Raw genomic sequence first — 22,075 nt, forward strand, 5'->3', positions numbered from 1 at the left:
CAGATCCCACAGGGATCATCGAGCCAGGACCATCCCAACAACCCGACCTCGAGCAGCAGGCAGGGTGACATTCTGGGCTCTGAGCAAACACCAGGGGCTAAATGGAAGCCGCCTATCACCCGCCGCGTTACACACGTCATTAGCAAGACGTTAATTAAAACAAAAGTTGCAAATTGTACCAGGCTGCGCTGCCTTTGCTGCGGCTCCGTAATGGCTTCGACGCTTCCTTGGGCACGTTCGCTCCTTCTCCACCGAGGCTGCTTTGCATTAAGTTGTTTGTTTAGCAGCTACTGGGGTTTTTGGCAGGACAACTGCTGCCTCCCGAGGGCTGTGGAGCAGGAGGGGGTCCTGCGGTGCTGTCCCCAGAGCAGCTGGACACGTCCAGGTGAAGCCTGCTGGTGCCAGAGAGCAGAGCCACAGCGCCCAGCGCTGCTGCCCATGCCACCACAGCACCCGGCAGCTCAGGCCAGGGGTCTTTGGCTCCTGCCAGAGGCGGCTCAGGCTCCTTGGAGCACTCCTGGGAAGGTGTCCTGATGGGCCAAGGTCACCCAGATCCCAGAGCCCTCGGTGAACCCCTCCAGCCCCGACATGCGCTAAAGGAAACAGTCCCAGCATATTAATACTTGCAAAAACAAACACCGGGGAGATGGGAGAAGGAAGGAGCCAGGCATTAGGGAGCGTTAAGTCTCTCTTCTCTAAACTCTGATCCCTCTGCTTCCTACAGCCATGGACTCCCTGAGCATCCCCATGCCAGGAGCAGCCTCTGGAAATGTGCCCGAGCAGGTCTGGCCCTTCACTCCAAGGGGGCGCCTGCACCCCTCTCCAAGCCGGATTTGCCTTTTTTGGGGGTCTCTTCAGCATCTCCAGCACTCACACTGCAAAGCACATTCCTGATTTCCAGGTGGGAGAGCGGGGAGAGGAGCCAAAACCACGGGAGATGCTGCAGGAGCAGCAGCTCCATGAACCTCCTGGGCTGCTGCCTCTCCTCAGCACTTCTCATGGAATCCTGGAACAGTTTGGCTTGGATTGGGTTGGAAGGGGCCTTAAAGGCCATTTCTTCACTGGAAGGGCTGTCCGTGGTGGAGTCACCACGGAGGGACGTGAGGGATGTGCAGAGGAGGCCCTCGGGGACAGGGGTGGAGGAACGGCTGAACCTGATGAGCTGAGAGGGCTTTTCCAGCTTAGGCGACGCAATGAGCTCATGAATCCAGCCAAGCCATTTGGTGCTCGCCCAGAAAGTACAAACTCGCTGCTCATCTCCCGGGCACTCAGCAGCCTGTCCCGGCTGGCATCGACCTCCAGCCTGTCCCGTGCCAAGCGGCGATCCCGCCGCGCTCCCGGCGCCCTCGCTCTGTAAAACCCGGGTGGGGAAAGCCCCGATGGAAACCCAGCGGTGACTGTGCCTGAAAGCTGCTGACGGCCCCGCCGTGCCCTGCCCAGACCGGCTTCAAAATGCCCCCAATTAACCAGGGAGGGGTGCGCCCATGGCCGGGGGCGTTCGGTGCCGCAGCGAGTGGAGGTTTGGGCACGGGGCCCGGGCTGGTCCTTGCCCGCGGCGGGCACCGGGTCCAGGGGCAGCGCCGAGGTGCAAGGGTGGCGAACCTGGGGAACGGGGCGATGCCGTGGGCAGAACCGGGGCTCTGGGCTGGTAGCACCGGGGCAGTGTCGGCGCGCCTGGCTGAGCCCGGGCGGGGCGGGACTGGCACCGGGAGGGACCGGGGCGGGGCCGGGCGTCCCCGTCGGCTCCGCTGCGAGAAGCAGCCGGTGCCTCCTCCGAGGGAGCCGCCGACTCGTCTGGCTGAGGGGCTCGGGCGGCAGCGGGACCGGCACCGGGAGGCACCGGGGCGAGACGGGCACTGGCAGCGGCACCGGAGCGCAGCCCGGCTCGGGACCGGGCGGGGCGGGGGAACCGGCCGGCTCCAAACCCGCCCCCCGGCGCCGGAGGAGGCGGTGGCCGAGCCCCCCCCGCCGCCCTCCAGCCGAGCCAGACCCGCGCCAGCCCTGCGCCGCTCGCCCATGGCGACCCCCGGCCCCACGCGTGCCCCGGCACAGAGCCGCCGCTGAGCGCCGCGCACCGGCACCGGCACCGGCGTCCAGGTAAGCGCCGCGGGCGGCCCCGGCTCGGCAGCGCCAGCCCCGGGCACCTGCCCGGCCCGGGACGCTCCTGCCCCGCGCCAGCGCTGCGGCACCGGGGGCGGCTCCCGGTGTCCCGGTGAAGCCTCTTTTCCCCGGTCTCAACCCCGAGGCTTCGCCGCTGTTTATTCCCCGCCGCCCGCTCCCGGCGGCTCGGATGCTGCCGCGGCCGAACGGGGCCGAACCGGAGCCTTGGGGCTCCCCGGGGATGGGGCGAGCGGGGGGACCCAGCCCCGTGCCGGGGTCGGGGCGGCCTGTGCGGCCGCCGCGGGACTTTGCTTCATACTTGGAGCCCGTCCCGCCACGCAGGAACACAAACACGGCGCGGGACGGCTCCGGGAGCGCGGGAGGGAGGAGATGGGTCCTGTCTAAATATTAGTTTAAGGAACGGAAGGATCTCCAGCCGGCATCGCCGGCCCCGTCACCTTCTCCCGGCCCCGGCCGCGCCGCAGCGCTGACCAGAGCTCGGCTGGGCTGGGGGGTGAATTTCCCCCCATCTTCGAGGGAGGGAATTTCCCCCTCTCGCCGCCGTCTCTCCGAAGGCTTTAACAAAACAAGGCAGACCTCGGGTGTCTTTATTGCACATATATGGTAGCTTGTAGCCAGCACTGATTTAAATCCCATCCTCGCTCCGGGAGCCGATCCGCGATCCGGCGCTGGGTGAAGGGCACGGTTTATCCCGGCGGGGGAAGGGGCTGGTGCCTGTTGGAGGCGCCGTGCGAGTCCTGGATGTGTGCTGAGATCCCGGATCTAAAGGCAGGATCCCAGTGGATCCCAGTTCATCCTCTCGTGGTCCTGAGTGCTCCTGACTTTAGCGGCAGAAGCCTCTGCCTGGCACAGGGCAGAGAAACCGAGCAGGGAAGGGGCGTCTCTGTGCCGAATTTTAGGGGGTTTGAGCTCTTGAGTTTGCCTTTTACCCTTTGGTTCCGACCCAAATCTGCCCGCTGCGGCGGCTGCACTCGGATCCGCCCGGTGCCCCGGTGCGAACGCCCTCGGTGCCACCACCGGAGCTCGTCCTGCACCTCCGTCCCAGCAGCTCCGGGGCTGGGGGAAGGATTGGACCTTCCTGCTCCTACAGCCCGGGTTTTTAAGCAGCGCTGGATGTCGGAGGGCCGGCTCGGGCCGGTCCGGCTCGGTGCTGCCCGGAGGAAGGGGCACGGGAGGTGTGGCACATCCCGGGAACGCCGGATGCCCTCCCGGCAGGACGGGCACTGGGGCAGAGCCTCTGCAAGGGCAGAGCCCGGCACCTTCCAGGCCTCGGGGATGGGCTGGAAATGAAAGGAGCTGCTGCGGTTTGCTTTGGCACAGCCGGGGGACGCGCAGGGACAGGGGGTGGGCACCCCTGGTGACCGTGCCTGGTGCTGGGCCCGGCTCTGGTGGCACTGGGTGCCCTCCCACGGCCCTGCCATCAGCCACATCGGGCTCAGCCACCTCCCTCCTGGAGCCCCCTTGGGCTGTGCCGGGTGTGGGGGCTCCAGGATGAGCTTTGGGGTTGATTTGCACCTTTGGGGGTCTGCAGGGATGGATGTAAGATTTGCAGTATCTCCTTTTTGAGGTCAGGGTGCCTCTCATGAGCCCTACACACAGCCCATCCAATCGTGAGGCCAGAGCAGGTGTCACCTTGGCTGTCCCAGTGCAGAATGGGGGGTGGCATTAGGAGCCCTGTCTTCTCCCCACCCTGTCATGCTGAGCCAGGCCATGCCCTCACAGGGGTGGCTTTGGGGGGCACAGAGAGCTGGCAGCTGCCTCTCGATGTCACCCCTGCCCATGGAGCAGCTGAGGGTACCCAGCAGGGTGAGGGAGATGCTGAGGGGAGGGGAGGAAGGCCCTGTGTGGGTTCCCATCAGGAGGTGAGGTAGGACAGGGCTGGTGAGGGCTTTACTGGTGAGGGCTTTACTGGTGTGGGTATTTTTTACTGGTCTGGGTCTGTTTTACTGGTGTGGGGTTTGTTTCACTGGTGTGGGGGTTTTTTACTGGTGTGGGGTTTTTTACTGGTGAGGTTTTGTTTCACTGGTGTGGGTCTGTTTTACTGGTGTGGGTTTGTTTCACTGGTGTGGGGTTTTTTTACTGGTGTGGGTATTTTTTACTGGTGAGGGTTTGTTGGATCACTTGGCATCCCCGGAGCGCAGCCATGGAGTGGCCCAATCTCCTGGTCAAGGTGAGCACCACCATTAATGGCTTGGACTGGAGAAATCCCACCCAACTCAGATTTTTCTGGGATTTGGCCACTCTGGAGTAGCACTTCCCTGTGAAACTTGGAGAAGAGGGGGAGCAGCTCCCTCCCAGCTGTGCCAGGCGTGCTGCAGCGTTGCTCTCGTGCGCATTGGAGCGAAGCCTTGGGAAAGGGAACACCACAAACCGCTCCATTCCCATCCCTTCTCCCTCACAAAACCCCAAACTGGCTCACTTTGTAGCCCAACATGCCAGAGCTGAATTGAAACATTCCCTTTGTCACCGTGGTGTTCTCCAAAGAGCGTTTCCTCCTTCGGTGGCTCAGAGGCTCGATGCCACTCACACCAGCGCTGCTTTCTGGGCTGTTTTCATCTGCATGGAACCACATTTCCTTGGTTTTCCCGCAGCAGAGGCTCCCTTTGAGCTGGATCCAGGAGCAGTGTTGGAGGGGAGGGAGGCAGGGCAGCTCCGAGGGGTCAGAGGTGTCCCAGGAGGGGAAGTTCCTCCTCCAGCGTCGCTCCCAAGCTGCAATAATCCAAAGCAGGAGCTGCATTTTGCTCTGTTTCAGCTTTTTTGCAGCACGGGGACCAGTGGTGTTGGGCAGGGTGATGAATCCCACCCTGGAGCTCTCCTGGGCACCGAGGATGGAGCTGATTCAGGAGCAGGGTCCTGCTTTTGTGGCTCCAGGCTTTGGGGAGTCCCTTCATTAGAGGTGGTTGTGAACCCAGCCCTGATCCTTCCCGCTGAGAAAACCAACTTTGCTCCGTGGCTGCCGTGTCTGGGTCTGGCTGGTGATGGCAGCAATGCAGAACTGACCAAGCCCATGCCTTGTGGGGGCCTTTTTGCCTTTAAAAATGTTGGTTTTGGCTGAAGGAGCTGCCTGGGAGCCCGGGGTGTGTTTATTGCTGCTGTTGTCACTCCCACCAGGGCTGTGGGATTTGCTGATGGCATCTGGAGGCCGATGGCACGGTGACACAGGGCAGACCCTCCGCAGTCCTGCTGCCCTGGAGCAGAGCAGGGTCTGCACACCAAAATCCCAAATCCTTGTAGGGTCCAAACTGGGGGTTCTGTTCCCCAATCTGTGCTGGGAGGAGCAGGCATGGAACGCTCCCAGCAAGGTGCTGGGGTGGCTTCTTGGTTTTCCCTGGGTTTTTCCCTCTCTGCTGCCTTCCCAAGGCTGTGTCCTCGTGCAGGGGACACCAAGGCCAGCCCAAACCTCGGGTGTGAACTACAGCACCTTCACCGCCGAAGGTTCCAGCTGGGAACACCCATCCCGTCCTTCCCGGAGGAAGGGCTGGCCTCTGATCCAACAGGGCAGCTGCTCTCTTCATTAAGTGGTGTTGGCTCATTAAAAGCACATTTTTGAGGCTTAGCGGCTCCTCAGAGCAGTCTGGGAGGGACGGTGCCAGCTGGGGGAGGATGAGGGAGGAGCAGAGCTTCGCTGAGCTGGGCTGGGCACTGACAGCATCACCCTGAACTGGGGCAAAACCCCGCCTGTGTGGTGTCCAAGGGAAGTTTAGGGGGGAAAAGGAGAGGCTGGAAGGCTCCAGGCAGGATTTGGGTGGTGTGAGCCCTCTGAGCCTGGGCAGAGCTGTGTCCTGGCAAAGCATCGCTCGTGGTGGGATCTCCCTGACAGAGGAGGGGTGGGGAGGAGAGGGGGGGTCTGGCCCCCACCTGTGTCCAGGAGCAGCTCATGGAATCATGGAATGGTTTGGGTTGGAAAGGACCTCGGGCAGGGGCATCTCCCACACTCCCAGGCTGTTCCAAGCACCGGCCTTGGACACTTCCAGGGCTGGGGCAGCCCCAGCTGCTCTGGGCAGTGAATCTGATGTTTTCTGTCCCTGCCCACCAGCACAGGAGCTGCAGCAGGACCCGCTGCCAACCCCATTCCCACGGGCAGTGACAAAAATGCCCCAATCCAGGTTTTGCTGGAGTTCTTTGGCCGTGCCATCACCTTCCAACAGCACTTTCCTCAGTTTCTTGTTGCTCTGAGCAGCCTCTGGTCTGGGAAAGGTGGAAAAGGGGCACGAAAAGGTGCAGGTTGTCCCTGTCTGTGTCACCTGCCCCGCCCCTCGCTGCCGGTGGCAGCTCCTCTGCAGGATTTGGGTCGCTGCTCCAGCTGTAATCGCTGCTTTGGCGGCAGCAGGAGGAACCATCCCAAATTTTTACCCACAGCTCGGCTGGGTCTGAGCTGGAGCTGTGGGAGAGGCCAGCGGGGTGAGAAGGGCACAGAGGCCACGGCTCTCCCCCCACACTGATATCCAGGGTGGGAGCAGAGGGAAAATTCTGCTTTTTAGGAAACCACGTGGCTCTTCCCAGTGGGAAACCTCTCATCCCTGAGGGATCCCAGCAGGTTTTCCCTGCAGGGGCAGGAGAGCTCAGGGACGTGTCCATCTCCCTGCTGTCACCATCTCCACGTGCAAAGGTCCAGCTGACCCAGCCTGCTGCCCTTTGGGGACCCTCCACTCTTCCCATCACCTCCAGCCCCATTTCCCCCAGATTTCTCTTTCCAAAGCAGCTGTGGGGCTGCCGGTGGATAAAACCAGCGCTGGGAGATAAAAGAAACAATGGGAAGGATTCCACTGATTGATGAATGGGAAAAGATATTTGCTTTTACAAATAAGGTTTGCTGATAAATGAACTTGGAGATTGAAAGATGAAAGAAACAAGGGGAAGAAAAGCTCCTAAATTCAGTAAGAATTAAAAATTAAAAGGAGGGTTATACATGAGAGGGAAATCTTTGGGATCAGGCGTATTGGGGAGTCTGAGCCTCTCAAGTCCCTCAGCCAATGAGGAAAGAGAGAAGGGAAATGTGCCTTGAAATTGGGATAAAAAGGAGGCTGCATCCTCCAAAAATTCGAGAGATCCAGGAGAATGCCCCACAGCCTCTCCCTTCATTCGAATAAAGCCAAAAGGACTCCTCTGCCTCCTTTTTGGACATAAACCTCTGCCGTTTGTAGACTAATTTTCGCAACACCCCCAAGCATCTCGCAGCTCCGCAATGCCCCTGGCTGCAATCCCCGTTCCCAGCTCGCTGCCGCTGCCGTCCCGGCCGGAATTCCTCCTCTCTGCTCGCTCCGCAGCAGCTCTAAGTGCTTCAATGTGTTGGCAGCTGCCGCTGGAGTCGGACAGTAAATCCTGATGGGATCCCGGCCCCTGCTCCGGCCAAACCCCGCCGCCAGGCTTTAGCGCAAATTGGATTTGCAAACCCCGCTCGGGACTCGGTGCCCTCAGCAAAGAGCTCTAATCCCCGGCGGGCGCCGCGGCGAGCCCGGGGAATCTGTGCGGCCGGGAATCCGGGATCTGGGAGGGGGAAAAGAGAGGGAAAAACGGGGGGATCCCGGGGGAATCTGTGCGGCCGGGAATCCGGGATCTGGGAGGGGGAAAAGAGAGGGAAAAACGGGGGGATTCCGGGGGAATCTGTGCGGCCGGGAATCCGGGATCTGGGAGGGGGAAAAGAGAGGGAAAAACGGGGGGATTCCGGGGGAATCTGTGCAGCCGGGAACCCGGGATCTGGTGGGGAGAGAGAGGGAAGAACGGGGGGATCCCGGGGGAATCTGTGCAGCCGGGAATCCGGGATCTGGTGGGGAGAGAGAGGGAAGAACGGGGGGATTCCGGGGGAATCTGTGCGGCCGGGAATCAGGGATCTGGGAGGGGGAAAAGAGAGGGAAAAACGGGGGGATCCCGGGGGAATCTGTGCGGCAGGGAATCCGGGATCTGGTGGGGAGAGAGAGGGAAGAACGGGGGGATTCCGGGGGAATCTGTGCGGCAGGGAATCCGGGATCTGGGAGGGGGAAAAGAGAGGGAAAAACGGGGGGATCCCGGGGGAATCTGTGCGGCCGGGAATCCGGGATCTGGGAGGGGGAAAAGAGAGGGAAAAACGGGGGGATTCCGGGGGAATCTGTGCGGCAGGGAATCCGGGATCTGGGAGGGAGAGAGGGAAGAACGGGGGGATTCCGGGGGAATCTGTGCAGCCGGGAATCCGGGATCTGGGAGGGGGAAAAGAGAGGGAAGAACGGGGGGATTCCGGGGGAATCTGTGCGGCCGGGAACCCGGGATCTGGGGGGGAAAGAGAGGGAAGAACGAGGGGAATTCCCGGCTCGGCATCGGCATCACCTGCGCTGCCCGCTCGGGATGCTGCTGGGGGGTGCAGGTGGATGCTGATCCCGCGGGGATGCGGCTCCCCCATCGCAGCTCCTCCCCTTCCACCCTGCATCCTGCAGGAGCGCTGGGTCAGGGCAGGGGCTGATTCCCCAGGGGTGAGAATGGGAATTGTTCAGGTGGGAGATGATGGGATCGGGACGCACAGTGTCTCAGCACATCTGGAAAGGCAGAGGTGGAACCCTGGGAAAATCAGGAATGAATACCTGGATATTTCCCAGGGAAGATCAGGAATTCACACCTTCAAGGTGTTTTTCCAAGGGGGAAACTGAGGCACCCTGCGGCACCGTGACCCCTCGAGGGATCTGGGGAATCCACCACGGAGGAAACCCCACAAAGCAGGGAAGGGGAAAGTGGCCAAGCCGTGCTGTGGGAGGTGACCCCTCCTGCCTCTGCCCTGTTTCTCCCTCCCTGATCCCACCGAGGGCTTTTCCTTTCTTGGGAAAAAGGAGATTTTGCCCCCAGCGTAGCCGTGGCAGCTCTCAGATACCAGCGGTGTCGAAACGGGCCCAGAGCAAAGCACATCTGGGGCCTGGGCTCCGTCTCGCTGCCAAAATTTAAGCTTTTAACCCTCTTTCCCGAGGCACTGGGATTGTTCAAACAAGCCACAGTAATTAGTTTCCTCTGACAAACCGCCCCTTTTTGGCATCGGGAGGTTTATTAATTCCGGGGAGGGGGGGGGCGTCGCTCCGGATCCAAAAATAATTGACATTTAGAGTCCAGGTTTTGGCACGAGAGGGGAAATTTGGGCTGGAAAAGCAGCACCAGGCGTGCAGGAGGTTGGCACAGCAGCACCTAAAGGCACCGAGCAGCGGGTGGGGGGTCCTTGGCTGGGGTTATCCCTGATTTCCTCCCTGGCCACAGAAACCATGCTGGTTTTGGTGGGATTTCAAGCGGTAAAATTCGATTTTCTCTGCCCTTCAGCAAAGGGGATCTGTCTGCAGGGAGTTTTCCTGCAGACATCCCCACTCAGTTTTGGTGTTATTCATCTGGAGCCAGGCTCTGCTCCCACTGCAGCCCTCGGGCAACACCCTGAGGGATTGTATCAGTAATTAATCTCTAATTACTCACCTCTTCCCGTGAAGGGCGGCTCTTGCTGCTGCTTAGACCTGACGGAATCGGCTTAGGGAGGGTTTGGGGTTTTGCTGCAGCCGTGGTGACCTTGGCGGAGCTGTCACACCTTGAGGGGTCGGTAGGGACACCGGGCTGGGAACGCAAACTGGGAGCTCAAACTGGGAGCACAAACTGGGAGCACAAACGGAGCACAGACTGGGAGCACAAACTGGGAGCACAGACTGGGAGCACAAACTGGGAGCACAAACTGGGAGCACAGACTGGGAGCACAGACTGGGAGCACAGACTGGGAGCACAAACTGGGAGCACACCGCCCATGCCCACCCCACAAGGACTTTTAAATGCTTTGGCTGCTTTTTTAGCGGTGAAGGGAATAAATATCCCCGAAAGGTGCCGGGTTTAATGAGGTTTGTCAGAGCTGGGCGATGTCGGGGGCAGATCTCGGCCAGGTGTCCCCCCAGGCGCTGCACAGGCACCCCCAGGTGTCCCCGAGCCGGGCTGGGTGACACTGCAGGGAGCTGTGCCGCATCAAACCACGCTTTTATTTCCTGCTGATTTATATTGCAGCTGCATTCCCAGCCTCCGGCGGGTCCCGGCGAGCGCCGGCGTGGGGGGGAACCGGGGGAAGCCGAGGCTGGAGGGCAAGCGGCATCGTTATCTGCCCTTGCAGGGATGGGCCGAGCCCAGCCTGGGCTGAACTGGGACTGAACTGGTCCCAGACTGGTCCCGGCAGGGGTGGAAATCCCCGCGCCCGGCTCCGCATCCAGCGGGATCCCTCCCGCTGCGGATCCCGTTAATTAATGACATGAAAGCCCACGCGAGACCTCCGGGGAAGGAATCAAAGGCTGCGCAGCAGCTTCCCAGGGCATGGATTCATCCCCGCGGGCCGGCAGCTCCCCCGCAACCCAGCGCTGGGGCGGATGGAGGGAACGGGGACCCCGCGGGACACGGTGAGACTCAGCACCGCGCCGAGGCTTCCTGCACAAATCCGGCCCCAAAATGGGTCTGGGTGGAGCTCCTGGGGCTGGGAAGAGACGGGAGGGGGGGGGGGGTCGTGGCCGCGAGGGTCTCTGTTTTGGGGCTGCGGAGCCACGCTGCTGCCGGGGTTTCCATCCCGGGGGATTTCACCTCTCGCCGTGCAAACCGGCTGGGCTCGGGCACAGGATGCTGTCCCTGCAGGCAGGGATGGCTCAAGGTGCCCCTCGGCCCTGGCACAAACCGGGATTTTCCTCCTCTGTGCTCCTTTCCCTCCTGGAAGAGCTCTCAGACCCCTCTCCGGCAGGGTTTGTTCTGCTCCCGCTGGCACCGTGGGATTTGGGAATTTGGGAGGGGGCATCTCCTCCCCCCTGCGGGGTCTGGCCGTGATGGGGGCTCTGGGGGTCCTGTGCAAAGGTGATGGCCTTGGGTGTCTGGGATAGGGATATGGGTGGGTCAGGGTCCCCAAATCCCTGCCGGGCCCTGGGGCCTCCTCCCTGGAGCTCGTTTGGCTCCGCCAAATCCAAAATGAGGGAAAATTTCAAACCGAGTTGGGTGGGACTTCAGCCTGGGATAGAGGAAGGTGAGGAAGGTGAGGAAGGTGAGGAAGGTGTGGAAGATGAGGAAGGTGAGGAAGGTGAGGAAGATGAGGAAGGTGAGGAAGGTGTGGAAGATGAGGAAGGTGAGGAAGGTGTGGAAGATGTGGAAGGTATGAAAGGTGAGGAAGGTGTGGAAATTGTGGAAGGTGTGGAAATTGTGGAAGGTGTCCCTGCCACTGGATGGGCTTTAAGGTCCCTTACAACCCAAACCAGTCTGGAATTCCGTGGTTCTGTGGAATGGTGGGAGTTTGGACGTGGCTGCAGCAAGAGCTGCTCTGTTGGCTGGAAGCTCCCCAGGCTTCCCTCTCCAACCAGGACTTGGCGTGGCCACCACCCCGGGCATGGCTCCTGGCACCACGGGGTGCCCTGGCCCATCCACCCCCAGCCCACCAGCTCGGCAGGGGAGGCTTTTCCTTATTATTTCCCCCGTGTTGAGGGTGGGTTTGTTGCTCTCCAGCTGTTTGGAGAGATGTAAACCAAACCCGCCGTAATTCAGCCCGAACGTAAATGTCATGGCAGCGTGGGAACGGGGGCTTGGCGTGCTCAGCCTGGGGCTCTGGGAGTGCTGGAGACCCTCCTGCCCCACAGCATCCCACCTCCTTCTCCTCCATCCTACCTCCATCTCTTCTATCCCACCTCCTTATCTCCCATCCCACCTCCCTTTCCCCCATCCCACCTCCCTTTCCACCATCCCACCTCCCTTTCCACCATCCCACCTCCTTATCTCCCATCCCACCTCCTTCTCCTCCATCCCAACTTCCTCTCCCCCACCCCATTTCCCTCTCCCTCACCCCATCTCCCTCTCCCCCACCCCATTTCCCTCTCCCCCATCCCATCTCCCTTTCCCCCACCCCATCTTCCTCTCCCCCACCCCATTTCCCTCTCCCCCACCCCATCTCCCTTTCCCCCACCCTATCTTCCTCTCCCCCACCCCATTCCCCTCTCCCCCTGCCCATCTCCCTCTCCCCCACCCCAGTTCCCTCTCCCCCACCCCAGTTCCCTCCCTGGGGTCTCACTTCCCCCAGACCTTCCCCGGAGGAGCAGGGCTGCATCCTGGGGCTGAGGCCGTGCCTGGTTTGTGGTCGGCCCTTTGGGGGGGTCTGGGGGGAGCTGGGGCAGAGCTCTGGAGCTGCTGGGCTGGATTTCACCGAGGCAAAGCAGAACCATGTGTCCCACACTCTGCTCTGCCTCTGCTGAGGGGACTGGGAACAGCTGCAGGGGGAGGAGGAGGAGCAGGGATGAGCTGAGAGCAGAGCTGGAATTGGGGACAGGGACATTTTCCCCTCCTTTGTGCACCCACTTGCTGTCAAAAGAGCAGGAAAATCCAACAGGCCCACCCAGATCAGGATTTGGGGCTTTTTTTTCCTTTTTGATGCTCCCTGGTTTGGGGCCAGTTTTGGCATTTTGAGACCAGTTTGATCCAGGGGCACTGCAGGCTCCAGTCCTCTCTGTCCAACCCCCAGGAAAGTATTTTGGGAGCTTGTGGTAAGGTTTGGGGAAGGTCTGATGCAAATTTGGGATGGTCTGAAGAAGTTTGGGGAAAAATCTGGAGGAGCTTTGAGGACAGTGTGAAGAAGTTTTGGGGAAAAATCTGAAGTTTTGGGGAAAATCTGAAGGAGTTTTAGGGACAGTGTGAGGAAGTTTTGGGGTAAAATCTGAAGGAGTTTCAAGGACAGTCTGAGGAAATTTTGGGGTTAAATCTGAAGAAATTTTGGGGAAAATCTGGAGGAATTTTGAGGACAGTCTGAGGAAGTTTAGGGATAAAATCTGAAGGAGTTTTAGGGACAGTGTGAGGAAGTTTTGGGGTAAAATGTGGAGAAATTTTGAGGACAGTGTGAGGAAGTTTTGGGGTAAAATCTGAATGAGTTTTGAGGACAGTCTGAGGAAGTTTTGGGGAAAATCTGGAGGAATTTTGAGGACAGTCTGAGGAAGTTTTGGGGAAAATCTGGAGGAATTTTGAAGACAGTCTGAGGGAGTTTTTTGGGGCAAATCCAAGGAAGTTTTTCTTATAGTCTGAGGGAGTTTTGGGGAAAATCTGAAGGAGCCTTGAGGACAGTCTGAGGGAGTTTTTGGGGAAAATCTGAGGCAGTTTTGGGGAAGATCTGAGGCAGTCTTGGGAACAGCCTGTCTCTCCACCACCCTCATCCCCTCCAGGACAGCCCAGCCCCTTCCTGTGAGCAGGACCAGGCGTTGAGCTGGAGCTGCTGCTGGAGGAGCAGCCTCTGGAGCTGCTGCCCATGGAAATTGTTTAATTCCTGCGGGATGAGTCATGAGGAGCCGGGATTTCAAAGCAGCTTGGCTCCCATGTAAGGCACTCAAATAAACAGCGTGTGGCAGGTGGAAGCTCTCTCTGATGTCCCATCAAGGCCTCTGTCTTTCCAAGTGCTTTGTGTTGCCAAAAATCCTTCGGCCACACCGTGGCTTCATCCATTCTCGAGGCTGGGCTCTGGAAAATAATGAATCAATGCCCGGAAACATGAATCGACGGAAAATTTATGGCACACTTAGAATATAATGTCTTTTGGGTCCTCTGCTTTGAAGCATCAGCACTGGAAGTTTTGGCATCTCCTTCTTTCAAACCTTCAGCAAGGAGGATTTAGGGGAAAAAAAAAATAAATTCATTTTTCTCCCTCACCTCATGACTCTGTGAGCTTTAAGGAGTCTGTGGATATCGGGAACAAATCCCAGGAGTCTGCTGGAAAAACTGGGAGTGGGGTTGAAAAACGAGAGGGATGGGAAAAAGCGAGAGTGTGAAAAGTGAGGGACACCAGAGAACCCCGAAGGCTCCACTTTTGGTGGGCAAAAAAAGCCTGCTGGGTTTTGATTTATCAGGAAAAACAAGTGGAAACACCGTCATGCCTGGAAGTGTCCAAGGCCAGGTTGGACGGGGCTGGTCTGGGGCCTTTGAGAGCAAAAGAAACCAACAGCAAAGCCTGGAATAACTTTGTTGTTATTGTTTTGCACTTGGGAGCTGGGATTTGAGTCTTTTGAAAGGTCACAGGCGAGTGGGTGGGGGCCAGGGTTTCTGGCTGCCGGAATGGGAGACTGTTTTATGGGACGTGCAGCGAGGCTGGAACCGCTCTCCTAAAATTTTATGGGCCAGCAAGAAGCCAGAGGCCCTTTCTCAGGTGGGGGGATGGAGTGTCACAGCCCTGCTCTGGCCCAGCCTTTTCCTGCCCAGAGCAGGACAAAGGGGGCTGAGCCCCCCTGGGTGATGGATGTTGTGTGATCCCACTGCTCACGGAATTCATCTCCCAAAATACCCAGCATCAGTTGTGAAAGGCTGTTTGTCCTCCTGGAGAGCTGAACAAAGTGTCCTTTCCCTCCCAAACCCTCCCCTGGGGCTGCTGGTTCTTCACAAATCCTTCATTTCCACCCGTTTTGGCCAGGAGCAAATTGGGTTTTTTGGTCCAGCACCGACCCTGCTGCCTTGCTGGGAAGGGCTGGGATGCCAGGGAATTTTCAGTGCCTGTTCCCAGCTCCTGTTCTTATTTCCAAGGTGAAATCTGAGCTGAAGGCACCTGGTTATCATGGAATTCCAGAATGGGAACTTAAATATCCAGTCCCACCCCCTGCCATGGCAGGGACACCTCCCACTGCCCCAAGGTGCTCCATCCAGCCTGGCCTTGGGCATTGCCAGGGGTCCAGGGGCAGCCCCAGCTGCTCTGGGAAATTCATTCCAGGGCCTGCCCACCCTCCCAGCCAGGAATTCCATCCCAAAATCCCATCTGTCCCTGCTCTCTGGCACTGGGAAGCCATTCCCTGTGTCCCATCACCATTCCCACTTTGTCCTGTCAGGATGGTGAACCTGGATGTGAACACATCTGGCATCCTCCATCCTCCTCCATCATCCTCCATCTTCCTCCATCCTTCTCCATCATCCTCCATCCTCCTCCATCATCCTCCATCCTCCTCCATCTTCCTCCATCCTCCTCCATCCTCCATCCTCCTCCATCTTCCTCCATCCTTCTCCATCTTCCTCCTCCATCCTCCATCATCCTCCATCTTCCTCTATCATCCTCCAGCATCCTCCATTCTCCTCCATCCTCCTTCATCATCCTCCAGGACCCTCCAGCATCCTCCATTCTCCATCATCCTCCATCCTCCTCCATCTTCCTTCATCATCCTTCATCCTCCTCCATCCTCCTCATCCTTCATCCTCCTCCATTCTTCTCCATCCTCCTTCATCCTTCTCCATCTTCCTCCATCTTCCTCCATCATCCTCCATCCTCCATCATTCCTCCACCCTCCTCCATCCTCCTCCTCCATCCCAGAGCATCCTCCATCCTCCTCCATCATTCTCCTGCACCTCTCCCTTGTCTTGAGGGGATGAGATGGGGCTGGCACCACCTCCCCCCAGTGCTCCCAGTGCTCCCAGTGTTCCCAGTGCTCCCAGGGCTCTCCCAGCTCCCATTCCCAGTGTCCAGGCCGGCCCTGCTGCTCCAGACCCTCTGGGATTCCCTCCTCTTCCCTCCTTATAAGGCCAAACTGTTCTTTTTCTATCTCGGCATTGTTTGCAGCCCCGTTGGAAATATTTGGAGTCTGGCTGGGTGCTGCAGTGATCCTGTAACCTCCAGGGTACCTCATTCCTGCTGCTGGGCAGGGAATTATCTGCATCCCATAAAATCCAGGGATGTGGTGATGAGGGGGCGGTCACAGCCCTTCATGGTGTCTTCCACAACAAAAATAAAAGCAAACCTGTCAAATTCCAATTTAAAATAAACATCCCACCCCCCCCTCCCCCAGTAAATTCTATCTGGTAAATATTATAAAACTGGGATGGAGGTTTTGTCTCCGTTGCTTCCCCCTTGTCCCACTGCTGCCACCTCGTCCCCAATGCCACCACCAGCCCCCAGCCACCTTTTCCCTGGTCAGTCTCCCAGCCCAGCACATCCCTGGGCTGCCCCTTGTGCCTCAGTTTCCCCATCTCTGCCCCGTGCTGGTGTCGGGCGGGGAGGAGCTGGAGCCGAGGGGATCCCAGGGGAAGGATCCCCATCCTGAGCCTCAGGGAGGGAGGGAGGGAGGGAGGCAGGGGAGGGGCTCTGGGGGCTGGGGGCACGCATTAAGGATGTTTGTTTTGCCTGTTTTGCAGAGTGTCAATGTTCTGACTTGCTCTAAGATGAAGGTATGGAAGTTTGCAGCCATTGCATCGATGCTCCTCAGTTCCATGTTATCCATTTTAGTTTGTAGAGACATGTTCAGCGGAAGCCGGGAACTCAGCCCCTTGCCTTCCTCGCCGTCTTCCTCACGGGATTCCTCCTCCTCCTCCTCTTCCTCCTCCTCCTCCTCCTCCTCCTCCTCCTCCTCCTCGCTGCCGGCGGCTCTGCGGAGATCCCCACGGGCCCTGCAACGCCACGGCTCTCTGCTGGCCCAGTGTAAGCTCCTGCTCCTCCAGCCCGGGGTCATTGTCCCCCTCCCCAGGCCCCACAGATCCCCCAAATCCCTGTGGGGTCATTCCCTGCCCTCTCCTGCATCCAAACATCCCCTTCTAGAGGGTTTCAGCAAGGACTTGGGGTGAGCAGGAGGCACTGGGCACCAAACTTTGCAGTAGCTCTCGGCAGAGGGGAGCTCAAACAGCTCAGTTCCTGCAGAGAAGCTGCTTTTATTCCCTTCCAAATGGCTCTTTTTTGGTTTTGCTTTTTTTTTTTTTTTTCCAAATGGAAAATGTCAAACAGGAGCTGAAGATGAGGGCAGGGCAGCAGCTCCCCCTGCTCACCCCTCAGGGCTCCCTGGGGGCTGGAAATCCCCACGTGTTTGTTTTGATTCCAAACCAGAGGAACTGCTTTTTTTTTGGGGTGGAAGTTTGGAAATCGATGACAAGCTGTCAAATCACGCTTTCCTCTGTCCTTCCTGTGCCTCCTGCAGAGCTGAGCTGGAGTAACCCTGGATTTAGGGCTGGGACAGAGGGATGGGGGTGTTGCCAGCAGTGGCTGGGCACAGTTTGTGTGTTGGCTGCTGGCCCTGGGGTCTCAGGGCAGCCCTTGGGCTCTTGGAGCTCCCAGAACACAGTGAAACAGCAAATTTATTGGGGCTTTTCCCCAAATCCACCTGCCCCGAGGGACCTCCATCCTAGGACACCTTCACCCACTCCAGGGAATTTTCATTCTGGGGAATGTCCTCCCACCTCGGGGAATTTCCATCCTGGGCATGATCCATCCGCCTTAAGGCACCTCCATCCTGGAGGATCCTGAGATCCTCAGCCGTGGAGGATCTCCCATCTCAGGGGACCTCCATCCAGGGGGATGTTAACTCACCCTGGGAATCTCCATCCTGGGAGTCATGCACCCCAAGGAACCTTCTCCCTGGAGGATATCCACCCACCCCAGGGAATCTCCATCCTGGGGGATATCCACCCACCACAAGGCACCTCCATCCTGAGGGATATCCACCCACCCCAAGGCACCTCCATCCTGAGGTTATCCACCAGCCCCAGGGAATCTCCATCCTCAGGGAATCTCCATCCTGAGGTTATCCACCAGCCCCAGGGAATCTCCATCCTGAGGTCATCCACCCACCCCAAAGCACCTCCACCCTGGAGCATCCCCAGACCCTCACCCAGGGAAGATCTCCCACCTCAGGCCACCCCCACCCACCCCAGCACCCCCCACCCCCCAGGGGGACACCCGCTAACCGCGTCCCCTCCCCTTGCAGACGGCGCCTTGCTGGAGAGCTACACGGAGGGCGAGATGCGCCAGCTGATCTCGGCGCTGGTGGAGCGCTACCGCCAGGCCGTCAACTCGGGCGGGCACGAGCTGCCGCTGTTCCCCCGCGCCGGCGGCCGCCGCAAACGCGCCCGCGCCCGCCACAAACCCTGCGAGCTGCGCGAGCTGGAGGTCAGCGTCAGCGAGCTGGGCCTGGGCTACGAGTCGGACGAGACCGTCCTGTTCCGCTACTGCAGCGGCACCTGCGAGGCCGCCGTGCGCAGCTACGACCTCTCCCTCAAGAGCATGAGGAGCCGCAGAAAGATCCGGAAGGAGAAGATTCGCGCCCGGCCTTGCTGCAGGCCGCTGGCCTACGACGACGACGTGTCCTTCCTGGACGCCTACAACCGTTACTACACCGTCAACGAGCTGTCGGCCAAGGAGTGCGGCTGCGTGTGACGGGGACACCCGGGTGCAGTGGCCGGGACGGAGGCTGGAGCGGCCGGAGGAGGAGAGACTGAGCCGCTGGTGCATCCCTCGGTGTCGCCGTCACCGGACTAGAGATGCAGCCGCCGCCGTGGCGGGGTGGTTGGAGCGGTGACGGCGGCTCGAGGCTGTTGTCCCCTCTGCAGGTGGCCCAGAGGTCCCTGCTGAGGTGACAGTGGGTGTGGAATGTGCCCGGGGCGCGTGCAGCCCTCAGCGTGCACGGGCTGCACTGCGTGACACGCGTGTCACATGTGTCACACGTGTCACGGGCTGTGTTACCTGCGCAGGGGGTGGCGCAGCGCAGGTGTCTCTGGCATGGGGGACACACACACCTGCCAGGGATTCTGTGTCAGGGTGTGGCACAGGGGTGTGGCACAGGGGTGTGGCATGTGCAGGGGGTGTGGTGAGCAGTGCCGGTGCTGCGCAGTACTGGACAGGGTGTGCTGCACACCTGGGGTCTGTTTTGGGATGTGCTGCACACCTGGGGTGTGTTTTGGGGTGTGCTGCACACCTGGGGTGTGTTTTGGGGTGTGCTGCACACTCCAGGTGTGTTTTGGGATGTGCTGCACACCTGGGGTGTGTTTTGGGATGTGCTGCACACCTGGGGTGTGTTTTGGGGTGTGTTACAGGTTCGGGCTGCTTCAGGTGCCCTGTGCTGCCCCAGGGTGGGAGCTGAGTCTTTCTCTCTGTAGCTTTGGGGTTTTGTGAGCGCCCTGAGCTGCTGGGGGAGACCCAAGCACCCCAGATCCCGGTGTCTGGGGACACAGAATCGCTGGCAGTGGTTTGTGCGTGGCTCTGACTCCCTCTGGCTTGTGCCCCTTTTGCCATAGTCTCATTCCTGCAGCCCTGGGGCTTTTCTTCTTAAAACTCGGGATAATCTGAAGTAACTGGATTAACCTCCTGTGCCCCTGCCACAGGCAGCTGGGCCAGAGCCCGGCCACCGCCAGGGAGGTGACAGAACCTCCCCAGGGCCACCAGCAGAGCTGTGGCACTCGGCAGCGTGGGCAGGAGCATCCCTAGTTTGGCGTCTGCCAAAATCCCCCCAGGAGCATCCCCCGTGCTCTGCTCAGGGCTGGGATCCTGCAGGAGAGGGGACTCGGGCCTGGCGTTGGCTCCGCTCGCATTTACAGCAGTGTCACTGCTGTTTACTCTGCGGGGAAATAAATGAGCCCGCAGACTTTCACATTCCCTGGGCAGGCTCGAGTCGTTGCCTGGGATTGATGGGTTTTCTCCCCTTGGCTCCCTTCCCAGAAAAAGCAAATCATAAACAGAAGGAGAATATTGGTGTCATGTCCTGGGCATTAACCACCGGGAGGGAAAACGCTCCATGTGCCACCCCCCCTCCAGTCCTGGCTCCTCTCTCCGGACAAACAGGGGGGAAAAGTCCCTTGTGCCTTCATCCCGAGGAGGAGGAGGGCTGCTGGTGGTGATCCCAGCTCAGGGATGGTGCTGCAGGATTTGGGGAAGCAGGATGGCATCCCTTAGGATGAGGTGGGGAGGAGCATCTTCAGGGTTGGACCAGCCACATTCCCGACCTCCACACAGGCCCAAGGCTGGTGGGCATTTTTTTTTCCTTCGTTTTTATCCAAACGCAGCTCTTGGCTGAGCAGAGCCAGGGTGTAGTGGAGAAATATAAACACAATCCTTCAGCAGGGCTGGCAGCCCGGGAAGGCAGCCTGGAGTCTGTAACACGGAGTTTTCCCTGGATTTTGGGAAAGGCAGGAGGCAGCCACGGGTGTGGGTTGTGAAACCTTCAGCCAGGAAATGGGAACTGAGAGTGGATAAACTCCATGCTCCAGGTGCAGCTCCCAAACCAAGGTGCGAGTTTGCAGCCCTGGTTTTGGCTGGAAATGGGAAATCCCAAACCAAGGTGTGAGTTTGCAGGCCTGGTTTTGGCTGGAAATGGGAAAAGTGGCCCAAAATAATCATCTGGAGGATGGGAATGGCAGATGGGCAGCGGGAGCTGCGCTGGGCTTGCAGTGGATGAGCGGCTCACTCGAGTTTGAGGGGAAAAAAAAGCACCCAAATCTAATAATAATAATGATAATAATAATAATAACTGTCCTCTCAAGGGCTTGGGTGCTCTCCAGGCCTCGCTGCTATGAAACTAAAATTAGTTTTGTTGCAGTAAGAAAAAAGGAATGGAAGCAGAGCAGGGAAGGTGGTGTGGAAGCAGTGCAGGACCTGATGCTGCAGAGGAGGATTTGGAGCAGGAGCTGCCTCTGCTCAGTGTTTGCACCCTGCTTTGGGACAGTTTTTGGCAGAATCCAGGGATTTAGGGTGCACCAGGCCCAAGGGAGCCTCCTCTTGCCAGGGTGGTGGTGGGAGCAGCAGGAAGACCAGGGGACAAGGGAGCAGCAGCTCATGCTGGGACATCTCCCATCTGCCAAAATCCCCCATTCCCAGCCCAAACCCAGCTTGGAGCCCCCAAAACCAGGAGGAAAACCTGACTCAATGCAATGGTGTGTTAAAACAAGGAGGAATAGCTTAAATCCATCATTTTTTGTATTTTTTTTGTTTTTAATTTCCCCCTGCTGGCAGTGCAGCTCCAGCCCGTGTGTGGAGGGGATGTCCCCCATCTGCCTCCCGCTGCTCCTGCTGGGTTTTTTTGGGAACAGCTGGGATTTGCAGCCACCAAACTCCCCGATGGGGCGAGCTGGGGCATTGTGGTGTGGCTGGCCAAAAGGATGGATTCTGCTTCCATGTCTTTGTCAGGGCTCCTCCTCCCCGTGGAGCTCCTCCAGCTGTCCCGGTGCCATCCTGCTGCCAGCCGGGCCTGGAAATGTGGTTTCAATGAAAGGCTGAGGTTTCCCTAATGCTTTCCATTTCTCCAGCCCCCTCTGCTGTAATAGGAGCTGGAGCTGCCCGGAAGAATGTCTACAATGCAAAAAAAAAAAAAAAAAAAAAAAAAAAGAAAAAAAAGAAAAAAAATTCCCTCCTCAAAGCCCCAGCAGAATCTCATCTGGCTCCTTCCTCAGCATCCCATGTGCTGGTTAATATTAATATTAATGATGATAATAATAACCAGCGTGCAACAGCTGTTGAGGGGATTTTGGGGTTGGGTTTTTGTCTGTCTGGGGCTACAGCTCCTCCCGGGAGAGGGTTTGAAGAGCAGGAGGTTTGGGAACACGGGGAGGTGTTTAAATTGATCCTGGTGGTTGTGACAGGGCAAAAATCCCAGGGTTGGGATTTTTTATCTCCCAGCCCTGGGATCTCCAGGGGGTTTTCCATCAGGTCTTGGGATCAGACCCACACATCCCACAAATCCCTCGGGATTCCTTTGGCTCCCAGGGGTTTGGGATCCACGGGGGGGAAATTGGGGGAAATTTCATCGTCGTTTCCAGCCGATGGAAGCGCTGGCAGAGGGAATGTTCTGGGTTTGAGCAGCTCCAGGATCCTGCTGGGGAGAAAGGATTTTCCCAGTTTATGGAGAGAAATGATGTTTTGGTGGGAAGCAGGATTGTAAATTGGGAACGGGGCTGCCACGTGTTTTCCTTCTGGGCTGAAGAAAGTGTGGCCTCAAAGGGGAGGCCTGAGAGAAGGGGGGGGAAAGGGGAAAGGAAATAAAAGGAAAAGAAGGAAAAAGGGGGGAGAAAAAAGGAAAAAAAGGGAAATGGGAAAAAGGGAGAGAGGAAAAAGGGGGGGAGGAGAAAAAAGAAAAAGAGGGGGAAAAGAGGGGAAAAAAGGAAAAGGGGGAAAGGAAAAAAAGGGAAAAAAGGGAAAAGGGGAAAAAAGCAAAAAAGGGAAAAGGGGAAAAAAGCAAAAAAGGGAAAAGGGGAAAAAAGGGAAAAAAAGGGAAAAAAGGGAAAAGGAAAGAAAGGAAAAAAGGGGAAA

General features: G+C 58.4%; 2 protein-coding genes across 2 annotated transcripts; both read left to right on the forward strand.

Annotated features, from left to right (window-relative positions):
* The first annotated feature begins 1,963 nt into the window (after window positions 1–1,963).
* On the forward strand, window positions 1,964–20,166 carry NRTN (neurturin). Its single transcript, XM_059869920.1, has 3 exons — window positions 1,964–2,097; window positions 16,207–16,489; window positions 17,766–20,166. Exons 2-3 carry the CDS (start codon window positions 16,234–16,236, stop codon window positions 18,212–18,214), a joined length of 705 nt encoding a protein of 234 aa, XP_059725903.1. The 5' UTR covers window positions 1,964–2,097; window positions 16,207–16,233; the 3' UTR covers window positions 18,215–20,166.
* Window positions 19,952–21,711, forward strand: LOC132339581 (uncharacterized). The gene is made up of 2 exons (XM_059869919.1): window positions 19,952–20,059; window positions 20,112–21,711. Exons 1-2 carry the CDS (start codon window positions 20,032–20,034, stop codon window positions 21,044–21,046), a joined length of 963 nt encoding a protein of 320 aa, XP_059725902.1. The 5' UTR covers window positions 19,952–20,031; the 3' UTR covers window positions 21,047–21,711.
* The last annotated feature ends 364 nt before the right edge of the window (window positions 21,712–22,075 follow it).

Source organism: Haemorhous mexicanus, chromosome 29, assembly GCF_027477595.1.
Source record: "Haemorhous mexicanus isolate bHaeMex1 chromosome 29, bHaeMex1.pri, whole genome shotgun sequence".
NCBI lineage: Eukaryota > Metazoa > Chordata > Aves > Passeriformes > Fringillidae > Haemorhous > Haemorhous mexicanus.